At 42.1% G+C, this 20840-nt stretch overlaps 1 protein-coding gene across 1 annotated transcript; it reads left to right on the top strand.

Moving 5' to 3' along the window:
- Positions 1-466: 466 nt before the first annotated feature.
- On the top strand, positions 467-20155 carry ACAT1 (acetyl-CoA acetyltransferase 1). Its single transcript, XM_050333399.1, has 12 exons — positions 467-568; positions 2557-2604; positions 8379-8496; positions 9418-9513; positions 11250-11350; positions 13810-13953; positions 15779-15929; positions 16491-16586; positions 17266-17379; positions 17756-17820; positions 18410-18567; positions 19795-20155. The coding sequence occupies exons 1-12, from the start codon at positions 518-520 to the stop codon at positions 19913-19915; spliced, it is 1263 nt and encodes a 420-aa protein (XP_050189356.1). The 5' UTR covers positions 467-517; the 3' UTR covers positions 19916-20155.
- Positions 20156-20840: the final 685 nt, after the last annotated feature.

Raw genomic sequence — 20840 nt, forward strand, 5'->3', positions numbered from 1 at the left:
AGCATCACTGACTTAAATACAGAAGGCTCTAAAACCTGGTTCATTTTTCTGGTAAAGTTAAAATGTGGCGCTTTTTCCTTGCTTTGCTTTACCTGGAATCAACGTGGAATCGTAGAATTGTTTAGGTTGGAAAAGACCTTTAAGGTGCCTAAGCGCAACCGTCAACCCCGCACTGCCAAGTCCACCGCTCAACCGTGTCCACCTCCAGGGATGGGGACTCCACCTCCTCCCTGGGGCGCCCATTCCAATGTCTAATCGCCCTTTCTGTGAAGAAATTCCTCCCGATGTCCAGCCCCAAGGGTTCCCGAGGGGGCGGAAGGTCCCGGCTGCGGGAGCACCGGGCGCTCACACCCCCCTCGCCCCGCCCCCTGACACCCTGACACTCAGCCAATGGCAGGGCAGGGCTTGGCACCGCCCCCGGCCGCGGGGCCAATAGGAGCTGGGCATGGGCGGGGCGCTGCCGTCTATAGGCGGTGGCGGGGGCGCCGGCGAAGGTGACGGGGGCGCCGGCGGGAACATGGCGGCGGCGGTGCTGGGCGGGCGGCGTCCGGCCGCGGGGCTGCTGCGGGTGAGACGGGCGGCGGCACCGGCCCTTCCCTTCTCCCTTCCTCCCTCCCTCCCTTCCTGCCTGTGCAGCCCTGGCCCCGCCGTCGGGCCAGGGAAGGCTCGGCCAAGGTCACGCCGCCTCTGCGGCGGGGTGGGCTGCGCCTCCTCCTCTGACACCCCCGCGGCGCGAAGGGAGGGAGCCCCCCAGCCCGGGAGGGAGGGAGCGGGTCCCGGGCCGGGCGGAGGGCGAAGGCAGAAGGGTGAAGGTGAAGCCGCTGGCGGGTGAAGGGCGGATTTCCCAGCCCCCGCCCCGCAGCGCCGGCAGGCCCCGCGCAGAGCCCGGCGGGACCTTTATCCGCGTTCCTGAGCAAGGCTTTTTCCACTGTCGGCGCCGGGAGTGCCGCGGCTTCCCGGCGCTGCAGCCCCTGCCTGCGCAGTCCTTTGGCCCCCAGAGCCCCTGTGCTACCCCTCTGCAGCCGCAGGGATGGGCAGCAGCTGTCGGGGGCGGCCTCCAGCCGGGGCGGGGCCAGGAATCGGGTAGGATTCGTCTAATTGAGCACTGTAAAGATACAGAATTACAGCTGTAGGTTTCGTTTCTCAGCTGGGAAGCGGGATGCTGCGTGCTCCTGCCGGAAAGGCCTCAGTGCCTGGCAGCGCTGGCTGTGCCTGCCTGGAGCGCTGGGGTGGGGAGCTGTGCTGGGAAGGAAAAGGAAGGTAAAGCACCAGCGGTGCATCCCATCCGTGCTGCCATATGCGAAGTTGAACGTTCCGTTTTACCAGCTATAGAAGTGGGGTTTTGCCTTTTTTCTAAGTCTATAATCAGCACAGAGCATGAACACTCCTAGCAGACTTGGTAGACAATTGCCTTGTTTGTCCAGTTTACTGCAAAGGTGAATTTCAAGTGTTGTGTAGTGAGGGTGTGTTATTTTGTTGGGTTAGGTTTTTGTTTGGTTTGTTTTGGGGTTTTTGACACTAACCCTTGAAAACGCTGCTGTTAAAGCCCTGCAGGGATGTAATTATTTTTCAGGTACAACTTTATTTTAAAACTTTCTGCTGGCTTTTACAACCTGAGCTGGGGAAAAAACCAATGAACAAAAAACCCCAAACAAAAAAACCCTGAACAACTAATTCAAAACAGTAGGTAAAAAAGTCAGTATTTTGTTAGTTGAAGGTTGTCAAATGAAGACAAGAAACGGAAACAGGCTAAATTTTCGTATTGCAGACACAATACCAGAAGGGATTCTTTGATTTATAAAAATGATGGTATTCGTGTGGTGTCCTTTTAATTAGTATTTGTTCAGTAATGACCAGAAATTTCCAGTGTGCTGCAGTGTTGTCTAAGGAAATGGCTAAGAAGTTGGCTTGAACCACTAATGGAAAGAACATTCTGTTAATGTACGAAACAATGCCTACAGATGTGATTTTGTATTTTTGCACTGCTTTGTTAGATGGACCTTGTAGCTGGTAAATTAGCCTGCTCAGGTAATACCTTTTTCTTGGTTTTATTTTTATTATCGTATTTTGTTGTGACATTCTGAACTCATTATCCTCATTTTTGTTCATGAAACACCAATGAAATGGAGATAGATGCAAACTGTAGATGCAAACTGCCACTGTTGAAAAAGCAGTGAAGTCAGTGATCAGAATGAATGAACCAAAGTGCCAGGAAGCAGACAGAAGGACTAGTGAACTCAGTGAACTCTTTCAATATAGCTCCACTCAGGCCTGGTTCAGACATGTGCTATAGGTGTACGTAGAAGACTTGGACAAAACGAATTGGTTGCTGTTTTTGAAGGAGTATTTGTTTGTTTTTCCGAAAACATTTTATCACAGATGTTACAGTGAGACCGTACTAGACTACCCTTCTTTTAAAAGGCATATTATGGTATTTTCCAGTGTTTCTTAGATGCTATCTTTTGAAATAATGACCTCTATGAAAATGGTACGTTACTGAAACATCATGGCATTAGCTTTGTTGATGTGAAATTCTGAGGACTTTCTTATTTTCAGGCTTTGAAGTGTACAAGCCGTGGCTATGCATCCCAGCGTACTTTAAATGTAAGTATAAAACACTGTCTCACGGTAGTAAATCACTATTTTAAGTCTCTTTCTTAACCACTGAAGTTGTAAAAAAAGTTAATGCAAAAAAAGTTTGCATTGAAGACAATGTCACTTGTGCCCAAGTCACAGTTTACTGCAGAATCTGGAATAAAAGTCAGATTTCCATTTTTATTTTGATTTGCTAATTGTACAGTGTGAGACATGATTAGAAATGTGTCAGCTAACTTAAGGGTAATGTGCCTATCTACCCATAATTGGAAAAGACAGCTGATGTCAGCTAATCCCTTTGAAACTATCTGTGTGTTATCCTGCAACTTGCTGCTACAACCTAAAAGATGAGGACAAATATGTCACTATCACTGAAGTCAATTATGATGAGGAAGAGGTTACAATAACAGACAGCCCTTCTTAGTTTTAAACAAATGTAATTTGTCTTTGTTGTTTATTTTTTCTAGTGTTTTTTTTCTTTGCCTGTCTAAATTTAAAAAAAAAAAATCAAAACAAAATAACTTATGGTGAGACCCTGTAAAGCTTTGTGCTTAACTTCCACTGAAACCAGCACGGTTGAAGACAGTCATTACTGCTTCTCCATAGCTGCCTGGGGCAACCAGAGGTCTGAAATGTTCCTCTATTTTTGGTGCCAGATTCTTGTGCTACTCTCACAGGGTTATCAGGTAGACATGTGGATGTAACACTAAAGCTGAGAGGCCAAATAAGAGTAAATCTGTTTTGAGGAACTACTAGTGTAGAGCTGAATGTCTTACCATGTCTTAAACTACTGCTTACACTTTATGCTGGGACCTGGGCTTTTGAATATGTCCGGGGATGGAGACTCCACACAACCACTCTGAGTAACCTGTGCCAGTGTTCAGTCCCACTCACAGTGAAGAAGTGTCTCCTGATGTTCAGTGAGAACCTCCTTTGCTGTCCATTTGTGCCCACTGCCCCCGCTCCTGTTGTGGAGCTCCACTGATAAGAGCTTGGCTCTGTACTCTTTGCACTCTTCCTTCTGGTATCAATGCACGTGGATGAGGTGCCCCTGAACCTTCTCTTCTCCAGGCTGAGCAGTCCCAGCTCTCTGTCTTTCCTTCTGTGTCAGATGCTCTGGTCTGTTCATCATATTTGTGGGTCCTTGTAGGACACTCTTCAGCATGTCCATGTTCCCCTTTTACTGGGAGCCCAGCACTGGACAAAGCACTCCAGGTGTGGCCTTACCAGGGCTGAGTAGAGGGGAAGGATCCCCTTCTGTGACCAGCTGACAGTGCTCTGCCTAATGCTGCCCAGGAGAATATCAGATTTTCTTGCTGAAAGAGCCCATTTTTGGCTCATGTTCAACCTGGTGTTCACCAGGATCCCCAGGTCCTTTTCTTCCAAACTGATTTCCAGCTGGCTGGTCCCCAGCATATCCTGGTACCTGGGGATGTGCCTCCATAGCTGCAGGACTTTGCACTTCTCTTTGATGAACTGCATGAGGTTTGTGACAGCCCATGTCTCCAGCCTGTTGAGGTCCCTCGGAGTGGCAGCACGAGCCTCTGGTGTATCATCCACTCCTGCCAGTTTGGTGTCACCAGCAGACCTGCTGAGGGCACACTGCACCATCATCAAGTTCATTAATGAAGACGTTAAACAGGACAGGACCCAGTACTGATCCCTGGGGTACCTCACTGGTTACTGACCTCCAGCCAGACTCTGTACCACTATCACCCACCCTAGCCTGGCCATTCAGCTGTTTTCTATCCACTGTCTCACTGCCTACCCAGCCCATACTTCATTAGCTTCTGTGTGAGGATCTTATGGGAGACAGCAGTGAAAGCCTCACTATAGTCTAGGTAGACAGTGTCTGCTGCTCTCCCCTCATCTACCAAGCCAGCCATTTCACTGTAGAAGGTTAGCAGTTTGTCTGAGCATGGCTTCCCTTTGGTGACTTCATGCTGATTACTTCTGATGATTTTCTTGTTGTTCATGTTCCTGTAAATGGTTTTCAGGATTAGTTGTTTCCTCACCTTCCCAGGGATCAAGGTGAGGCTGACTGACCTGTAGTTCCTTCAGTCCTCTTTCTTACCCTTCTTGAGGATAAAAGTGATGTTTGGCTTTTCTCTAGTCCTCACATGATTGCTGTGACCATTCCAAGATTATTGAGAGTGACCTTAAAAACACAGCTGCCAGCTCCCACAGCACTCGAGGGAGCATCTGAGCAGTGCCCATGGATTTATGTATTTCCAGTTTGCTTAAATATTCCCTGACTTGTTCCTCTTCCACCAAGGGTACATCTTCTTTGCTCCACCCTTCCCATGGTCTCTGGGGCCTGGGATTCCTGAAGGTTGGTCTTAATACTGAAGACTGAGGGGAAGAAGGCATTCAGTACCTCAACCTTTTCCATGTCCTTTGTTACCATGTCGCCTGCCCTATTCAGTAGCAGCCTCATAGTTTTCTTTTGCTTCTTAGATGCTCATGGAAGCCCTTCTTGTTGCCTTTGACATTCCTTGCCAGATTCAGTTCCTGTTGGGATTTGGCTTTCATGACTTCATCCCTGCATGTGCAGACACTCTGCCAGATTCTCTGTCTCCGTTTCCATCTTCTGTATCCACCCTGGCATTTTTACGTGACGTAGCGCTTGTTGGAATGGACTGCTGTGGAGCTTGGAGGGGGTAATCCTTGAACATTAGCCAGCTGATTTCAGTGGCTACAGGACTTTGTCCTGGAGGGATGTACCACACTCTGTGTCCCATACCCCTGACTTCTGCAGGGGGTGTTGGAGGTATAGATGCAACATTTACTAAAGAACAGAGTGGGCCAGGGTGTAAAACAACAGTATGGTCAGCAGTGTTATTGATACCCAACAACACAGGTTTATGACCATCTTGTGCTGGATTTAACAAGGTTAAGCCTTTGGTTACTGCTTGTGGAGTTAAAGCAAGTAATTTCACAAGGGGCACTGATAGGACTTTTAGGTCGCTCCCATTTAACTTCTTGTGATCCATAACTGTGTGAAGTTTTGTTACTAAGCTCTAAAACTGTAGTATAGGAATGGTAAAAAAGGCATTAGCTACCTATATTACTGCATACCAGTTACTTGGGTGTTTTTGGATCTCATGAACTAAATCTGTAGGTACAGCTGCTGTAATTGGTGGAGTGGCTTTATTAACTCCCCAATAATCTACAGTCATTCGCCATGACCCATCTGATTTTTTCACAGGCCGTATGGGGGAGATAAATGGGGAATGAGTGTACCTCACCACTTGTGCCTCAAGTAGTTCTTGGATTGTTGTCTGAATTTCCTCATCCCTGTCTGGAATCTTATACTGTTTAAGGTTTATAATTTATGTTCAGATAGGAGTGTTTGCCTCTTCCTGTATCTTCCCTACTTGTATGGCTCGAATGTGCCACCGCGTGGACCCAAATGACCCCAGGGTGTCGTTAATCCATAAGTCCATTCCTCTAACAACATCAATCCCAATTATATATTCAAATATTTTTGCTACCATTACTCTGTAAGGTTCTGGTGGATTGTCTGCTATTTGTAGCGTTATTGTGAGCATACACCTGTGAACTGCATGTTCTCCAAGGCCCCATACAGGTGCTGGGTCCCCCTTATGTTTGTCAGGTACCCCTGAGTTAGACACTAACAGTGGAATAATGTATGGTTTCCATGATAAACGACAACTTTCTAATAATTTGTTCCTCATTACTGCCTAAAGGCTGCTGCTTGTGTTCAGGGCCCGGTAGTTCAGGAAGCACCACCTCAAGATCTAACATGGGATGAAGATTTACCCAGATGAATCTCCTACCTGCCACGATCCACTATTAGTAAAACGGGTCACTAAGACCTTCAGCAGCGCCACCAACTAAGTCCATTAGTCTGTGTTTAGTCAGAACAATCGAGCACGCCATATACTGAAGGAACCCTGAAACTCATAATCAATAATTATACCCATTTTTACCCACTAGTCTGGTCTCTGCCCAATTATTAACTCAGAGAACTTATGAACTGGATCCTGATCCACCTCTGGGAAATTGCACACAGCTGAAAGAATCATAAACGAAGAAATTGGGCAAAAGTGAATATGATCTAATTCATATCAAAACAGCATGGGATGAGATTCAAAATGAAATGTTTAAACAACCTCCCACATAAACAAAACTAATAAAACATATAAACGTAGATATCATACAACTTTGGTAGTCTATAAGTAAATAAGAGAAAATTGAACCCTGTGGTTTCACTAATAACAGATGCAGTGCTCACAGGCCATGCCTTCAATTATAATACACCTCCTCTACAACTCACTCTGGGACGCAACTCTACAGGCTGTGCACTCCACCTGAAGATCCCCCCACCACTCACGCAGGGACACAGCTTCACTGGCTGAGCACTCCACCAACAAATTTCCCCACACAATACAGCTCTATTCTGTCACGTATCCTGCCGACTACGCCAGTTTTATAACACTGCCTGCTAATGATGTATGTCCGGAATAAAGACAAGTACAACAGTCGTTCAAACACTACAAAATATCTTTTATTGCAGTGAGAGTAAAAAAACTATTAGCAAAGAGAAGCAAAAGCTGAAAAAAAGGATACAAAAAAACTACTTTGTCTATTGGCATTCATACAATACTACGAATGGCCTCTATTACAGTATTATCTAGTGAAAGGGGAATTAAAGGGATACAATAATAGCTAGTAAAAAGGGAATTAAAGGGATACAAGAAAAAGGATATAAAATGTTTGCTTTCTCAGTTGCTTCCTATCAATAAACTGTGCTTACCTGCACAGACAGGCCAGGGCTGCCAGGATCTGCAGCGGCTGGTCAGTACCCATGCTTAGCGAGTATCCCCACAGAGCAACACAGTCTCGATGGAAGGATGAGTATTGCTCAACCCAGCAGTCCTGACACCCCATTTTATCAGCTCTACATTACACTACGTAGGGCCAGTACGCAGTATAAGGTGATGCTTGAGTGGCAGCCAAACACCGCCTGTTCATTACCTCATGGCAACAGTCTGCTCGTGCTCTACTGTAGGGCAAGGGGGGAATGACCCCTGCCCACATCATCTTCCTCTCTCCATCACCTTCCTCACCCCTATGTATGACCTCTACCATTGTGTTTCAAGGGTATTTGTATCTATCTTGCAGAATGTAACCAAGCCAAGGAGGAACTCAGCCACGATAATAAGGGACATCTAGTTAACTTTGCTAAAAGTACAATGGGCCTTACAGTCAACTTGTGCAATAAAGTTACATTGTACAATACTCTGGCTGGTTTCACATGCTAATGCAATCACTTTCTCACCCCTCTGTGCTCCATTGATCATCTAAATCAAAAGTATCCCCCTTACACCAGCTATCTTCAATCCTCCCTTTGCTCCAGGACCTTCAAGTTTCTTGCAAACATCATCCATTCCAAGGATGAGCTTGATGCATTCCAGCTGTTCTGTCACATAAAGGCCAAGCCACCCTCCACCTTGTCTTCTTGATCTGTCTTTCTTGAAGAGGCCTTATCCCTCTTGGTAGCACTCCAGCCATGTGAGCCATCCCACCATGGATCTGTGATTCCAAGATTGTAGCCCTGCAGCTGCACACTGATCTCCTTATGTTTATTCCCCATGCTGCATGCATCAATAAAGGTTATTTTAATGCTCTGAAACATTTCCAGGCTAAAAGACAAGCTGTGACATCAGTGCAAGAATAAAAGTGGATATGTTTAAAAAATGCTGGTATATGTGCACAATTCTGAGAGACTGACTTTTACTCCATGCTTCTCCACTTAGGAGGTGGTAATAGCAAGTGCTGTAAGGACACCAATTGGATCTTTCCAAGGATCTCTTTCATCGCTGCCAGCCACTAAACTTGGTTCCATTGCAATTAAAGGAGCAATTGACAGAGCAGGTATGTGTATATGTGTTTTTTTCTGTGACAAAGTGGCTCTGAACTTTATCAGTCTATGTCTTTTCAGTTGCTTGGTAAACAGAATGCACTGGGTTTTTTTGCTCCTGTGGCATTCTTAAGTCTGTCTATAAATGCTTAAACAAAATTGACTGTTGGGCTTTGTTTCAGTCTGAATTAGGTGCTGCTTCTGGAAGCAGAATGTTACCTAGGGATTCTCTGCTAATCCAAATCTGATTGAACTTCCTGATTGTTTTTCTGGGGTGGGGTTTTAGGACTCACATAAACTGGTGCAAGCGCTACTTGTTGCTGAAACCAGTAGCCTTTCCTTTCCCTGCCCATTTTTTTACATGGGCATGTATGCTTGAAGAACAGTCTTGTGAGTCTGTTGATGGGTTGAAATGAGCAAAAAAGTCTTTAGGGGAGAGGAAGGTTAATTTTCTACAAATTTGGTTTCTTGAAAGAGCATATTACAAGGACTTGAACACAAGGGCTCTTGCAAGAGATGCCTCTTCTCTCTCTTGGCAGCTTGCTGTGGCCTTGGCTTGCCCTTAGTTAAACAGACTAACAAAACTGTCTTTAGACATAATTGTAGTACACATAAGTTTTGTGCATTTAACCATCAACAAAAATTGAGCTTCTTGGGTGACTAGTGAGACTTGGAAATGTTTGCTTTAGTTAGCAAACTGTGGCTTGTTCTGCAGGATAACGAGGGAATTCTCTTCTGTGGGGCTCACTGTGTTCCATGAACATGAGGGTAGAGGTCTGGGAGGCACCCAGCAGGGGCCTGTGTGCTGTTGGCACATGGATCAAACATGGCAAGTTTCACTGGTCTTTGATAGAAAACTTCAAATGGAGCCTTTGTAAAAGGGAGTTACATCTTCTATGCAAAGGATGGTGAATCAGAACAATTTTGTTTTATAGGTATCCCTGCAGAAGAAGTGAAAGAGGCGTATATGGGCAATGTCTTGCAGGCCGGACAAGGACAAGCTCCAGCAAGACAAGCAGTTTTGGGTGCAGGTATTAATTCCCTTTGATACTGGGACCAAAGGTTTTCTCTCTTTATGTAGTCTATTGAGCTATAAGTTAAAGCACAGTTGTGCCCAGCCTTTTGTCCAGACAGTCTGTGTGTGCTTTTTAGCCCATGGTGAGTGAAGGGAGTATGTTGTACTCATATAAGTAGGATGTTACTGCCTACAGTGTTTGTAGAACCTGGAGAAGACAGTGTTGGGGACCACAGCACTTCACATTTATGATGGATGCTGCTCTTTGAATCTTTTACAAAACAGACTGTTTTTCTTCACTATATCATTACTCTTAAGTCTAACTGGATAAGGGGTCATTGAGTTTCCTTGAACTGCAGATAAGAGTATGTCATTACACTCATCGTTCTCTGGAGTCTGGAGCTGTCAACTTACAAGGTTCACTCTAATGGTAACTGCGGAATGAGTATTATTAGGGTGCAGGAATTATTTTCTTCTCCCTTTTGCTGTAGGGATGGGTTTCCATACCTTAGCATGTCTCTAGGAAAGTCTTGGGTCACGGAAGATGTGTATGCTTTCTTGGCTCTGTTCCTGTACGTTTTTGGGCGTCAGTCTCTTCTCCCAGACAACCGGACAGAAGGGCACAGTCTTAAGCTCTGCCAGGAGAAGTTTAGGTTGGATATTAGGAAGAAATTTTTTACAGAGAGAGTAATCAGACATTGGAATGGGCTACCCAGCAAGGTGGTGGATTCACCATCCCTGGAGGTTTTTAAGATGAGGCTGGATGTGGCACTGAGTGCCGTGATCTAGTAACCACAGTGATGTTGGATCAAGGGTTGGACTTGGTGATCTCAGAGGTCTTTTCCAACCCGGTTGATTCTATGATTCTGTGAGAAGGAACTGCTTCCATGTGAGGCAAAGTCATGAATATGGCTCTTTTCTTTCACAGAATTACAGAGTGGGTTGGGTTGGAAGGGACTTTAAAGATGATCTAGTGCCAAACCCCTCCTATGGGCAGGGACACCTTCCACTAGACAAGTTGCTCAGAGCCCCAACCAGCCTCAGACACTTCCAGAGATGGAGCATCCACAGCTTCTCTGGGCAATCTGTTCCAGTGCCTCACCACCCTCAATGTTAAGAATTTCCCCTGGCTATTTTCTCCCTCTCTCTGCTGGTTTGGAGGTGATGTGCTGGTACCAGAGCCATAACACTAGAAAGAGCAAGCCTGGGATCATAGAGGCAATGATGCAGGGGTCTTGAGCCAAGCCGCACACAGCAGAGCCCAAAGCTGCTGTGGTGAGCACTCAGTAATAATAATCACTCAGTAATAACCAGTCCAGTGAATGACACTGACCTTACTCAGTACTGTGTATGTTTAGAGTCCCTGTACTTCAGGAAGCTGCCTTCTTGCCAGTTGCTAAATTCTGAAGCTTGCTTATACTTCTTCAGTCTTGGATGCTGCTTAGAGGCAGGATTTGGGATTTTGGGAGGAGGAATAGTTCTGGAGTCACTTCCTCGACCTTCTGTTTTCTGATTCCTTGCTTGCTTGATCTCTTACCACAAGTCTGTTGTTGGAAGGGGAGAAACAACAAGAGTCTCCAAGAAGGATGGTAACTACGGGTGAGGGTAGATAAATTGCCCTGACAGGGTAAATAGTGCAAGCTGGACATCCTGGGCTTAGGTGAAAATTAGTCCCATATGAAATGTTACACCAGTAAAGTATTAGTCTACCCTTTAAATAATGCAGTTGTACAAACAACTTCTTTGACTCAGGTCTACCAATCGCCACTCCTACTACAACTGTCAATAAAGTCTGTGCTTCAGGAATGAAATCCATCATGATGGCAGCACAAAGCCTGATGTGTGGGAGTCAGGTATGTGAATTTTAGTGCTGTTCTGTGGAAAAAACACACAGTTAATGTTGTAGATCCTGTCCTACCACTGACTCTGCTCTTTGATTTGGTATTGTGTTTTGGCTTGGGACAGTAAAGCTAATTAGAGAGGTTTTGTTTTGTTTGTGCAACTTTCATTTTATAGTCATTTAAGTGCATTTTGGTTTAAAACAGAAAAAAAAATAAATAAAAATTTTCATGTATGTTTTTAGAGCTGAGCAAACAAGTAGTGGGTTCTTTTGGAGGGTATTTACATCCTCTCTCTCTCCTACTGTACCCCCACCCCACCTACCACTCCAGGCCCCAAAATGTAATTAAGGGAATTTTCAAGCTTTCAGTTTTGAAAAACTGAAGAAACTTTTATAGACTTACTTTTTGGTGACCTGACTTTCAGGCACTTTTAACACTTAATTGAATTAAATATACATATTCAAGCAATGTTGTTTCCAAGTACACTAAAGAAGTCTCAGCCTTGTTTATTGTTTTAGAAGAAGCGAAATCTGTTACTGCTGCATAAGGTTTTTCATTGAAGAGCTTGATGAAGGGGAATTGCCCATCTCTGTCAACTGTGTCCCAAGATTTTCTATACAATTGGGAAAATAATACTACCACTTGATGGGAGGATAGGAGAATACGTCATCTCCAGTAAGCCATTAAAAGCTGTGCAGCAAAGAATGTGGGAGAAGTGTGAATGTGAAGGAAGTAATTTCAATTTTGTTTTTAATTCCATACTCAAAGCATTTTGTCAGCATCTTTCCTTCTCTGAAGGGAAAATATTGTCTGTTCAATATATATTTTTGGCTTAGAAAGCAAGTGGCTCGTAAGTGAGAAGTACTTTTTTGTGTGCATGTGTTTAGAACAGAAGTAAAATATTTAGGTTTTGGTGTCCCTTCTGTGGAAATAACAGTGTAGCTGGAGTTAAGCAACTGCTGAATTGCTTTGGCCTTGCCCTGCAGAGAACAGCACTTAGTCCAGTGCCTGCTGAAGTCGATGGAAGTCTTGTCACAGGACTTTGAACCAGGCCCAGCATGTCTCTGTAAACAGCTACGTCTGGATTTAGTAATTTATATCCAATGACTGCATGAGAGTAGGTGGTGCATTTGTTTGGTTTGACAGATGCAGGTCATGAGCTCTGAATAGAACTGGAGTTTTCTGCTGAGTTAATCACACATGCTGTGCTGCCAGTCTCAGCAAAAGCAGAGACTCAGCCACTTATAAGTCTCTGTGAGCTATAAATTAAGGGGGGGGGCTTGGTATTTGTTTTTCCTGGCTGTGGACTGCGAGGTATCTGTGTTGTGACAGTTGGTGATGGTTCCCAGTGGCTTGAGTCAGTGTACACCATTATATAAACAATTGTGTTGGCTCTCTCTCCAGGTCTTTTGCTTTATGGAATTGAAATGCCAGGGACTCTTGTTCCTCTGATCTCTTGCTGCTTCCATATCTGAACTGCCTTTCCAATTTATCTGTCATTTCAGTTTTGTCTCCAGCCTTCTTTCTGTGCTTTATTAATTCATGTCACTGTTCCTGGATCTAGCTCATAATCTGTTCTGAACCAAACCATTTTTTCTCCGAGTCTTAATTTAAAGAAACCAAAAAAGCTTTAATCTTCTTCTTATTGCTGTTTTGTGTAAAATGTTTTTGCACTTCTATTACCAGCACTATTGAACTCTCAAGGACTCACACTGCAGTGTGTATATTTTCTTACATTTGTGCATATTTCAAATACGCCACTAAAGACAACCCTGTCTATTCCTGAAATCCTAGGGATTTTGTGGCTATAGCCTGCTGAACAGTGGGTATAATTATGGTCCTGATAGCTTTGCTGTTGTAGGTTTTCTGTTTGCTTTGTTTCAGCTTGAAAAGTGTACTGACTTACCAATGTACATAATGATTCAGATTAAGCAATCATTAATTACTAATGTGGCCTTTTCTGTGGCCTTTTCAGATGATAAAAACCGTAGTATAAGTCATCTGTCTTTACCTAGTAAGATGAAACAATATTATGTAAAATTGCAGGTAGTTGTAAATCTGTTTCTTCATATACCAATATTCTGACTGTCTCTTGTTCCAAAGGGATATGAAGCTGGGAATAAAAAAGAGAAATGAGAAACTTCCAGGAGAAAAAAACTGTTAAAAGTAAAATTTAAAGTTTGATCTCAGAAGCTTTTGACGTAAAAGTGCAAGAGATCAAGATGGGTCTTGCAGCTTTCTAAAGCTGCATACCAGACAGAAGTCCTGTTGTTCTGCCAGTGTGGATTAATTATCTTCAGTTGTTCCGCTGTTTACTTTTTAAATGCACAAAGGTTTTCTTTCCTCTCTCTAAGACTCCTCGGAAAAATAATAAGAAAAAAAGCTTAAGCTTTTGCTAATACTTGTTGCTAGAAGAAGTCATAGAGAGCACACTGCATTGCTATTAACGTTAACTTGTTTCCTTTGGGCAGGATGTCATGGTTGCTGGTGGAATGGAGAGCATGTCTAATGTTCCCTATACGATGAGCAGAGGGTCAACACCTTATGGAGGAGTAAAGCTGGAAGACCTGATAGTAAAAGATGGGCTGACAGATGCTTATAACCATATCCATATGGTAAATATTCCTGCACAGTCCTAACGTATCAACCGTAGAGCTGATGCAGCTCTGAAGAGCTTGCTTATAGTTATTATGGAATTTCTTCATCTAGCAAGCCTTGAAACGTGGAGGAAAAAGTCTTCCATTTCCAGGTTTCCTGTAGTGACTGTAATGGAGGGGCTAGACAGAAGACCAAAACAGAACAGCACAGTCTGTGTTAATATTTACCTGTCTCTGAAGTCCAAATAGCCCAGAGCAGGGATTAAAAGAAAAACTAATTTTACTGCCGATGGATTGCTGTTGCTCCATCTGTGGGAGGGAGGTCTTCGAGCGTGGCTGCTCTGTAGGGTTCAGCAGGCTCATGTTTTTTCCCTCTCCCAATGTACATATCTCATATCTTCTGTGGGGAGGTTTGAGTCAGCTGATGTGCTTGCTCATCAGGATGGTAACTTAAATTGGACAAACAAGTGCAAACTTGGGATGGTTTTGGAAAACAACTGATACAAAGATAGGCAAGAACAAGCATCAGGGGAGAACAGTTTGAAAAGAGAACAACTGCTTTCATCTTACAAATATTTCTGACCTTTACCTGTGGTAATTCACAACTACAGGGCATTATTGATTGATCAGTTAGTGTTCTTGCTGAAGTGCAGGAAAACATGTCATGAAGAATATTGTACTGCCTTCCATACATTTGACACAGACCTCACTGCTCTGTGTGTGTTTTATTCTTTTTGCAATATAGTGCACTCTGCTTAGGCTATTGGTTGAAATTCATTCCCACATTTCAGCTAAAATGGATTTTGATTGTCAGGACTTTTATAGGAATGTAAATGGTGGCTTTGCTAGTTCCCATATGTGAGGAAAAACTTTAGGAGTTCATTATAATACAACAAGTTTCAATAGATGGGGACAATATTTTGGAATCTTTTGTCTTTGTTATAGCAGCTGTAGGTTGTTTGGAAAGCCTTAGCAGTCTGTGTGAGAACATAAAGTCCTTAGGATGGCTTTAGGAACTTCCCCTTGTCTGTGTTTTAGCAATAGACTGAGCTGCTGGTGCTGTGAATACTTTAAATTCTTTAATTGTATAGAAGTGAACTTACTTCTTTTAAGAACTGGAGGAACACAGTACTAAAGGGTTTTGTGTTGATTCACTGAGTTTCCTAGGAAAATGAGAGGTGGAACAAAGCCTGTTTAAGGACAAGTCTTTGACTAAGTGATTTTTTTTTTTAATTTTCTCACCAAGTATTTAGACAGTGCTGAAATGAATTCTGATTGTATAATTATAATTGATGTATATATAAAAAGATTTGATTGTTTCATTCTACTTATTTCATTCCAGTTATTAGACAAAAATAGTTATTAGACATACTTCTATGTCTACAGTTTTTAGACTATCAGATCCCAAAGGCCTGGTAAAACCCTGTGTGTTGACCTGTTCTGTAACCTTTGGAATAGGCAAGCTAAGAATGGAGTGAAAATACTAGTAAGATGAACTGAATATACAGTTCTGTGGCTGAACAACAATCTTTGGTCTCTGAAGGTGTCAGCATTAAGTTACTTTTACATGCAGTTTCTTAACTTCAAAAAAAATAATAAATAAAGCCTTGTAAGAAAGTTCCTTTATGGCTTTGGTAATCTGGATCCAGAAAACATTTGCTAAATCTGAAGATGGTATTTCAAAACCAAAAGTTACTGTTTGATCATGACTGTGTAAATTAAAAAGGACACCAACTATTAATCATATTCAATTTTGAAAATCTACTGGTTGAGTTTTTTTCTGTTATTTTTGTGCTTTGCATCCTCAGAAATATCAAACCTAACATACCTGGTTTTCTCCAAGGGCAACTGTGCTGAGAATACTGCGAAGAAGTTCACCATTTCTCGTGAGGAACAAGACACTTACGCCATAGGCTCTTACACCAAGAGCAAAACAGCCTGGGATTCAGGAGTGTTGAAAAATGAAATAGTTCCTGTCACTATCTCAAAAAAAGGTATCATGGAAGGGTGTGGTGAGATGAATTGTGTTTCTCATTGAAAACTGTGTTACACTGTCTGCATTCAAACTGTTGTTTAAACATGCAGATCTCGGGAATATTAATTTTAGATCAGGTAAGAATTCTCTGTTACACAGACTTTCTGGTGAACAGCGGTCAGTGACCTGGGACCTGGTTTTTGTTTTTCACTTTTTCTTTAATGTTACACACCATATCGTCTTCCTTGTGTGTGTAAGTGGAAGACTAGCTATTGAATTTAGCTAATATGGCTTAAGGGCATCTGTGTTGTAATTTGTCTTAAAGATATGTTCTTTGTTCCTTTTGTTCAGCCACCAGGAAGTATAAATGGATTTACTGTGAATAAATTTGATTAAGGAGTAGTTTTTTTCTTCAGTTTTCGTAAGCAGCTTTCTTGATGTGCATTTTACATGCATTTACACTTTTTTACTGAAATAATAAGTTGTTTAAATAAGCCAGCATTTAATCAAAGTACTGTGTATTTTAAGTATTTTAAGAATGGAGTGTTACACAAAATACTAAACCAAATCTGAATTTTAGGAAAGCCAGATGTGGAAGTGAAAGAAGATGAAGAATACAAACGTGTTGACTTCAGTAAAGTTCCAAAGCTGAAAGCTGTTTTCCAAAAAGAAAACGGTAAATGTTGTTAAATGAACTGCCTAATTTCCTGCCAAGGGCAGGGATAATTTGTTACAGTGCAGAGTACTGTTCACAAAAGCTTCAGAGCCCAACCATAGCCCCTTGATTTTTTCAATATCTGCTGAGATAAAGAAGTGTGCTGCACAGCAGCATGAAGTGGCTTGGGTTAAAAGATGGCCCAAGAACCTTAAACAGGTGAAAACCTCTGTCTTGGACATTTACTTTAAAAAGACTGAAACAGCTTGGTTTCCATGTAGCTCTTGGCTTGGTCTCCGTCAGATGTAAGCTCTTCTTTCAGTGGGAGCTGGAGGGCCTTTACAGTGTTGCCTGTTGCTTCCCTGAATCTGTAAGCGATAAACCTTTCTGTCTAACTCAAAGTTGTCCCTTGTTCACAGCCCTTCCTGAGCTGGAATTCTGTGTTAATGCCAGCAGTGCAGCTGCACTTAGGCATGATCTAAACCAGCACCTGGATAAAGATACAAATACCTGAGATTGTGCTTGTTTAATCAAACTGATTTAAAAAAACAACTTGGTTAACTCAGTGCAACAGGTATCACCACAATGTCGAGACCTTATGTTCAATGAACAAAGGGAAAACCAGTCCTTAACAGGATATATGTGAGCTGTTTTGCATCACACTTTCACCTCTGTTCAGACAATGTTTTACCTTTTCTAGGAACAGTTACAGCTGCGAATGCCAGCACTCTGAATGATGGAGCAGCTGCTTTGGTGCTGATGACTACAGAGGCGGCCAAGAGACTGAAAGTCAAACCCTTGGCACGGATAGTGGGTATGATTTTCCTTATCTTTGGCTGTAGTCCTGGAAAACACTCTCACAGGATGCTCTCAGACTGGGAGTCCTGTTAGGCTGGTTATGTGACATTATGGCTTCATCTTCTCCGTACAGTCCCAGAAATTTCAAGTGTTATACCATCAGGCTTTTGATCATAAATAGAATTTTCTATATGTAATAATACTAAAAATCTGAAAATATTACTGTGTGGCTCACTTAAGGCACTACATTTTTAGATGCTTCTATTTCATGGTTCATTGAATTCAGACTTTTTCTATCTTGGCAGGGTTTGTTGCTTGCATGAAAGAAAATCATGTATGGTAAAAACAGAAGGTCTTTAAACACCTTTTGTTGGTTGTTTTTTTTTTTACAGCTTTTGCAGATGCTGCTGTTGATCCTATTGATTTCCCTATTGCACCTGCATATGCTGTTCCTAAGGTAGGAATAAAACAGCATTTTCTGGAGAGAAAAAAAAAACCACAAACTTCCTACCACTGCATTGTTGGTTCATCCCTCAGTGGATCTTTCTGTAATTAGGATTGAAATTGTAATTATGTTACAAAGAACAGATGCTAGAATGCAGATCTTTAGAGTTAACTAATTTTCTCACACCTATTTTGAAAGAAAACACTACTTTTACCAACTTTGGGCTTGTTTACACCTTTGAAGCTTCACAGCTCATGTGAAACAAGGATAGACTCATTCTAAGAGGAACGGAAGAGAAGTGTGTGGCACGAGGCAATACTGTGTCACTTTAAATGTACTTACTCTGGCAGCGCTCTGTGTGATGGAAATGTATCCTTGGCATAGGCTACTGTTCATTCCTTCTTTTGTGAAAACTCAAGTTTGTGCCTCAGTCCTTCAGTGTTGCTTTTCCCCATCTGACAAAGAGGTTCCAAAGTGTGATTTTGAATCAGACTATGGGCAGCCTGAGTCACCTGATTACATCTTTATAACAGACATGATTATTTCTATAGTTAGCTTCCTATTTTTTTCCACAGTAGTAATTATTTTTTTATATTTTTAGATTTTAAGTGAGACGGGACTGAAAAAAGAAGATATTGCAATGTGGGAAATTAATGAAGCATTCAGTGTTGTGGTGCTGGCCAATATTAAAATGCTGGGCATTGATCCACAGAAAGTAAATATTAATGGAGGCGCCGTCTCTCTTGGACATCCAATAGGGTAAGTAAAGTAAGCACTGGGTTTTGTTCTGCACAGGGGCATTGTTTTATAGGTAAACTGCTAACACATTTACCTTTTTTCTCAAGTTTAATCAAGTAGGAAGGGTAAAAAAATCAAGTACATAGTTACCTCTGCCAGGTGTTAAACTTGAAGGTATCTTGAAAACCAACCATGAAGAGAAAAATGCTCTTATCACCTACTTTTTATAAAGACCTTAGTTGTTACTGTAGCTATATGCATTTATGAAGTACTAAGCCAAATCCCTACTAACATGACAGAATAAACAATAATAATTAATCAAGTAGTTAAGCCAGCAAAATTTACAGGTAATGTTACAAAAATAACCAAGTTGTTTTCCAGGGAAAATCCTTTTATGGTCCAGGGACTTCTATTTTCCTTACATGAGCAAAGTGAAATTCCAGTTCTTGTAAAAGGATTTTTGTCAGTGAACCCAGGTGTCTCCCAGCACCTGATGCAGAAATCCTGCAGGGACAGTCTGGAGGATGGTGGTGGGTCTTGTGTTTGAAGTTCTGTCTTCTGGTCAGAGTCTGATCACTTGTGGTGTTCCCCAACCACTGTCACTTACTCATAACTAAAGTATATCCCATTAAACGTCCCCAGGAGCGATCACACTGCACGGTCCAGCATAGACGTGAAGTAACCATCTTGTACATCAAGAGCAATAGAAGCACTTTCATAAAAAGCTCTAATCAAGGCATAATCCTGGAGGATGTGCTGGCATCTCCTCTGCCATATCAACTGCCTCTGATACAGGAATATGGCCTTTTTTTTGTCTTAAAAGTTAATTTTGACAGAATTTACGTCTGATTTTAACATTAGACAAAGTAGCACACTGAACTGTATCAAGTTTGAAGCAAATAAGAAAGTGTTTGAATTCAATCATTACAATCAATTTGGTTGTGGTAGATTTGTTATCTTATTTGAAAGAGCTTTGCTTACATGTAGAGATGGTTCATGATATATAGGCTGACATTTCTGTTTCCAGAAGAAATTTTATTACATCAGGTTTTTCTTTGTGCATGTATAAGAACGTTTAAGTACTGTAGCTAGAGAGGAATAATCTGTATCACATATACCTGTGGGTGATAGGGTTGGTTTGGTCTTTCCTTCGGTATTATATTCTGCCCACTATCCTGCATGAGTCAAATTAAGAATTGCCTTTAAACTAAGCTCTATAACTTTTTTCTTTTTTTTTTTTTAATTTAGAATGTCTGGAGCAAGAATTGTTGTTCACATGGCCCATGCATTGAAACAAGGACAATATGGTCTTGCAGGAATCTGCAATGGAGGAGGAGGTGCTTCTGCAATACTGATAGAGAAGCTGTAGCCCAAGTACCATCAGAAACACAGCCTTAAATGCTCTCTTGATCAGAATTATCAGTGGTAGCTGTTACATCTTATTTATCAATTGGTGGATGAATTCTGTAACTGCTATTTCTTAAAGCATCCTTGATTACTGATCCAGATAACTGGGTTTTTATTACTTTGTCAATGCAAGTTTTTGTACAGTACAAATAAGTAAAGTCAAATTATGTCTTGAGATCTGACAATAAAGAATGTAACAGTGGCTTCTCTGTCACTGGTTTCATTTCTGAAAGGCCCATGAAAAGGAATTCTCTAGGTAACTCAAAGAGTGCTGGTACTAGAAATAGCTCGCTCTTACAGGTTTGCTGCTTAATTTTTCTAACTCTAAGTGATTCTAAAATCACTAAGTGATTTGCATGAAAAAAAAAAATTAATCAAAGGTGGGTTTTCTACTGTTGTGGACCTTGAACCCAGCTCAAATGCAAATCTGACAGTACTTTTAACAGGAACTAATCTCCACCCATTAATTGTCCTAATATTTTTCTCCACAGATAGTTGGACTGGTCTGTACTGGGACCTGTTTTTTTCTGGGAAGGAATGCACTTGTAGAGGTAGTAAATGAAGAGTGGGCTTTAAACACTACAATCTAAGAAAACTAACATTCATTCCTGCTCCGCCACCTATTCTCCTAAAAATTATTTGCTGTGTGACAGCAGCTTGGAACTGAAGATCCCTTCAAAGTGAACTGATAATTCATGTCTTGAGTATTTCCAGATCACCTGAACTGAAGAAGAAACATTATGGGGGGTAGTAGCTGTCCCATGGAAGAGCTACATTAGGTCTCAGATAAAGAGCAAATTATTTTAAAATATCACCTATCACTTGTCAATACTATTAAGCATTTTATGCTTATGACAATTTTTTACTTGCCTGCCCTAGCCCCTCTG

Source organism: Myiozetetes cayanensis, unplaced genomic scaffold, assembly GCF_022539395.1.
Source record: "Myiozetetes cayanensis isolate MyiCay16 unplaced genomic scaffold, myiCay2020 scf5-8, whole genome shotgun sequence".
In the NCBI taxonomy this organism is placed as follows: domain Eukaryota; kingdom Metazoa; phylum Chordata; class Aves; order Passeriformes; family Tyrannidae; genus Myiozetetes; species Myiozetetes cayanensis.

Excerpts from the sequence above, each read along its gene's own strand:
- ACAT1 (XM_050333399.1), top strand. The coding sequence starts at position 518 with ATGGCGGCGGCGGTGCTGGGCGGGCGGCGTCCGGCCGCGGGGCTGCTG. Across the intron at positions 2,605-8,378 it reads CATCCCAGCGTACTTTAAAT|GAGGTGGTAATAGCAAGTGC; the intron begins GTAAGTATAAAA and ends TTCTCCACTTAG. Across the intron at positions 9,514-11,249 it reads ACAAGCAGTTTTGGGTGCAG|GTCTACCAATCGCCACTCCT; the intron begins GTATTAATTCCC and ends TCTTTGACTCAG.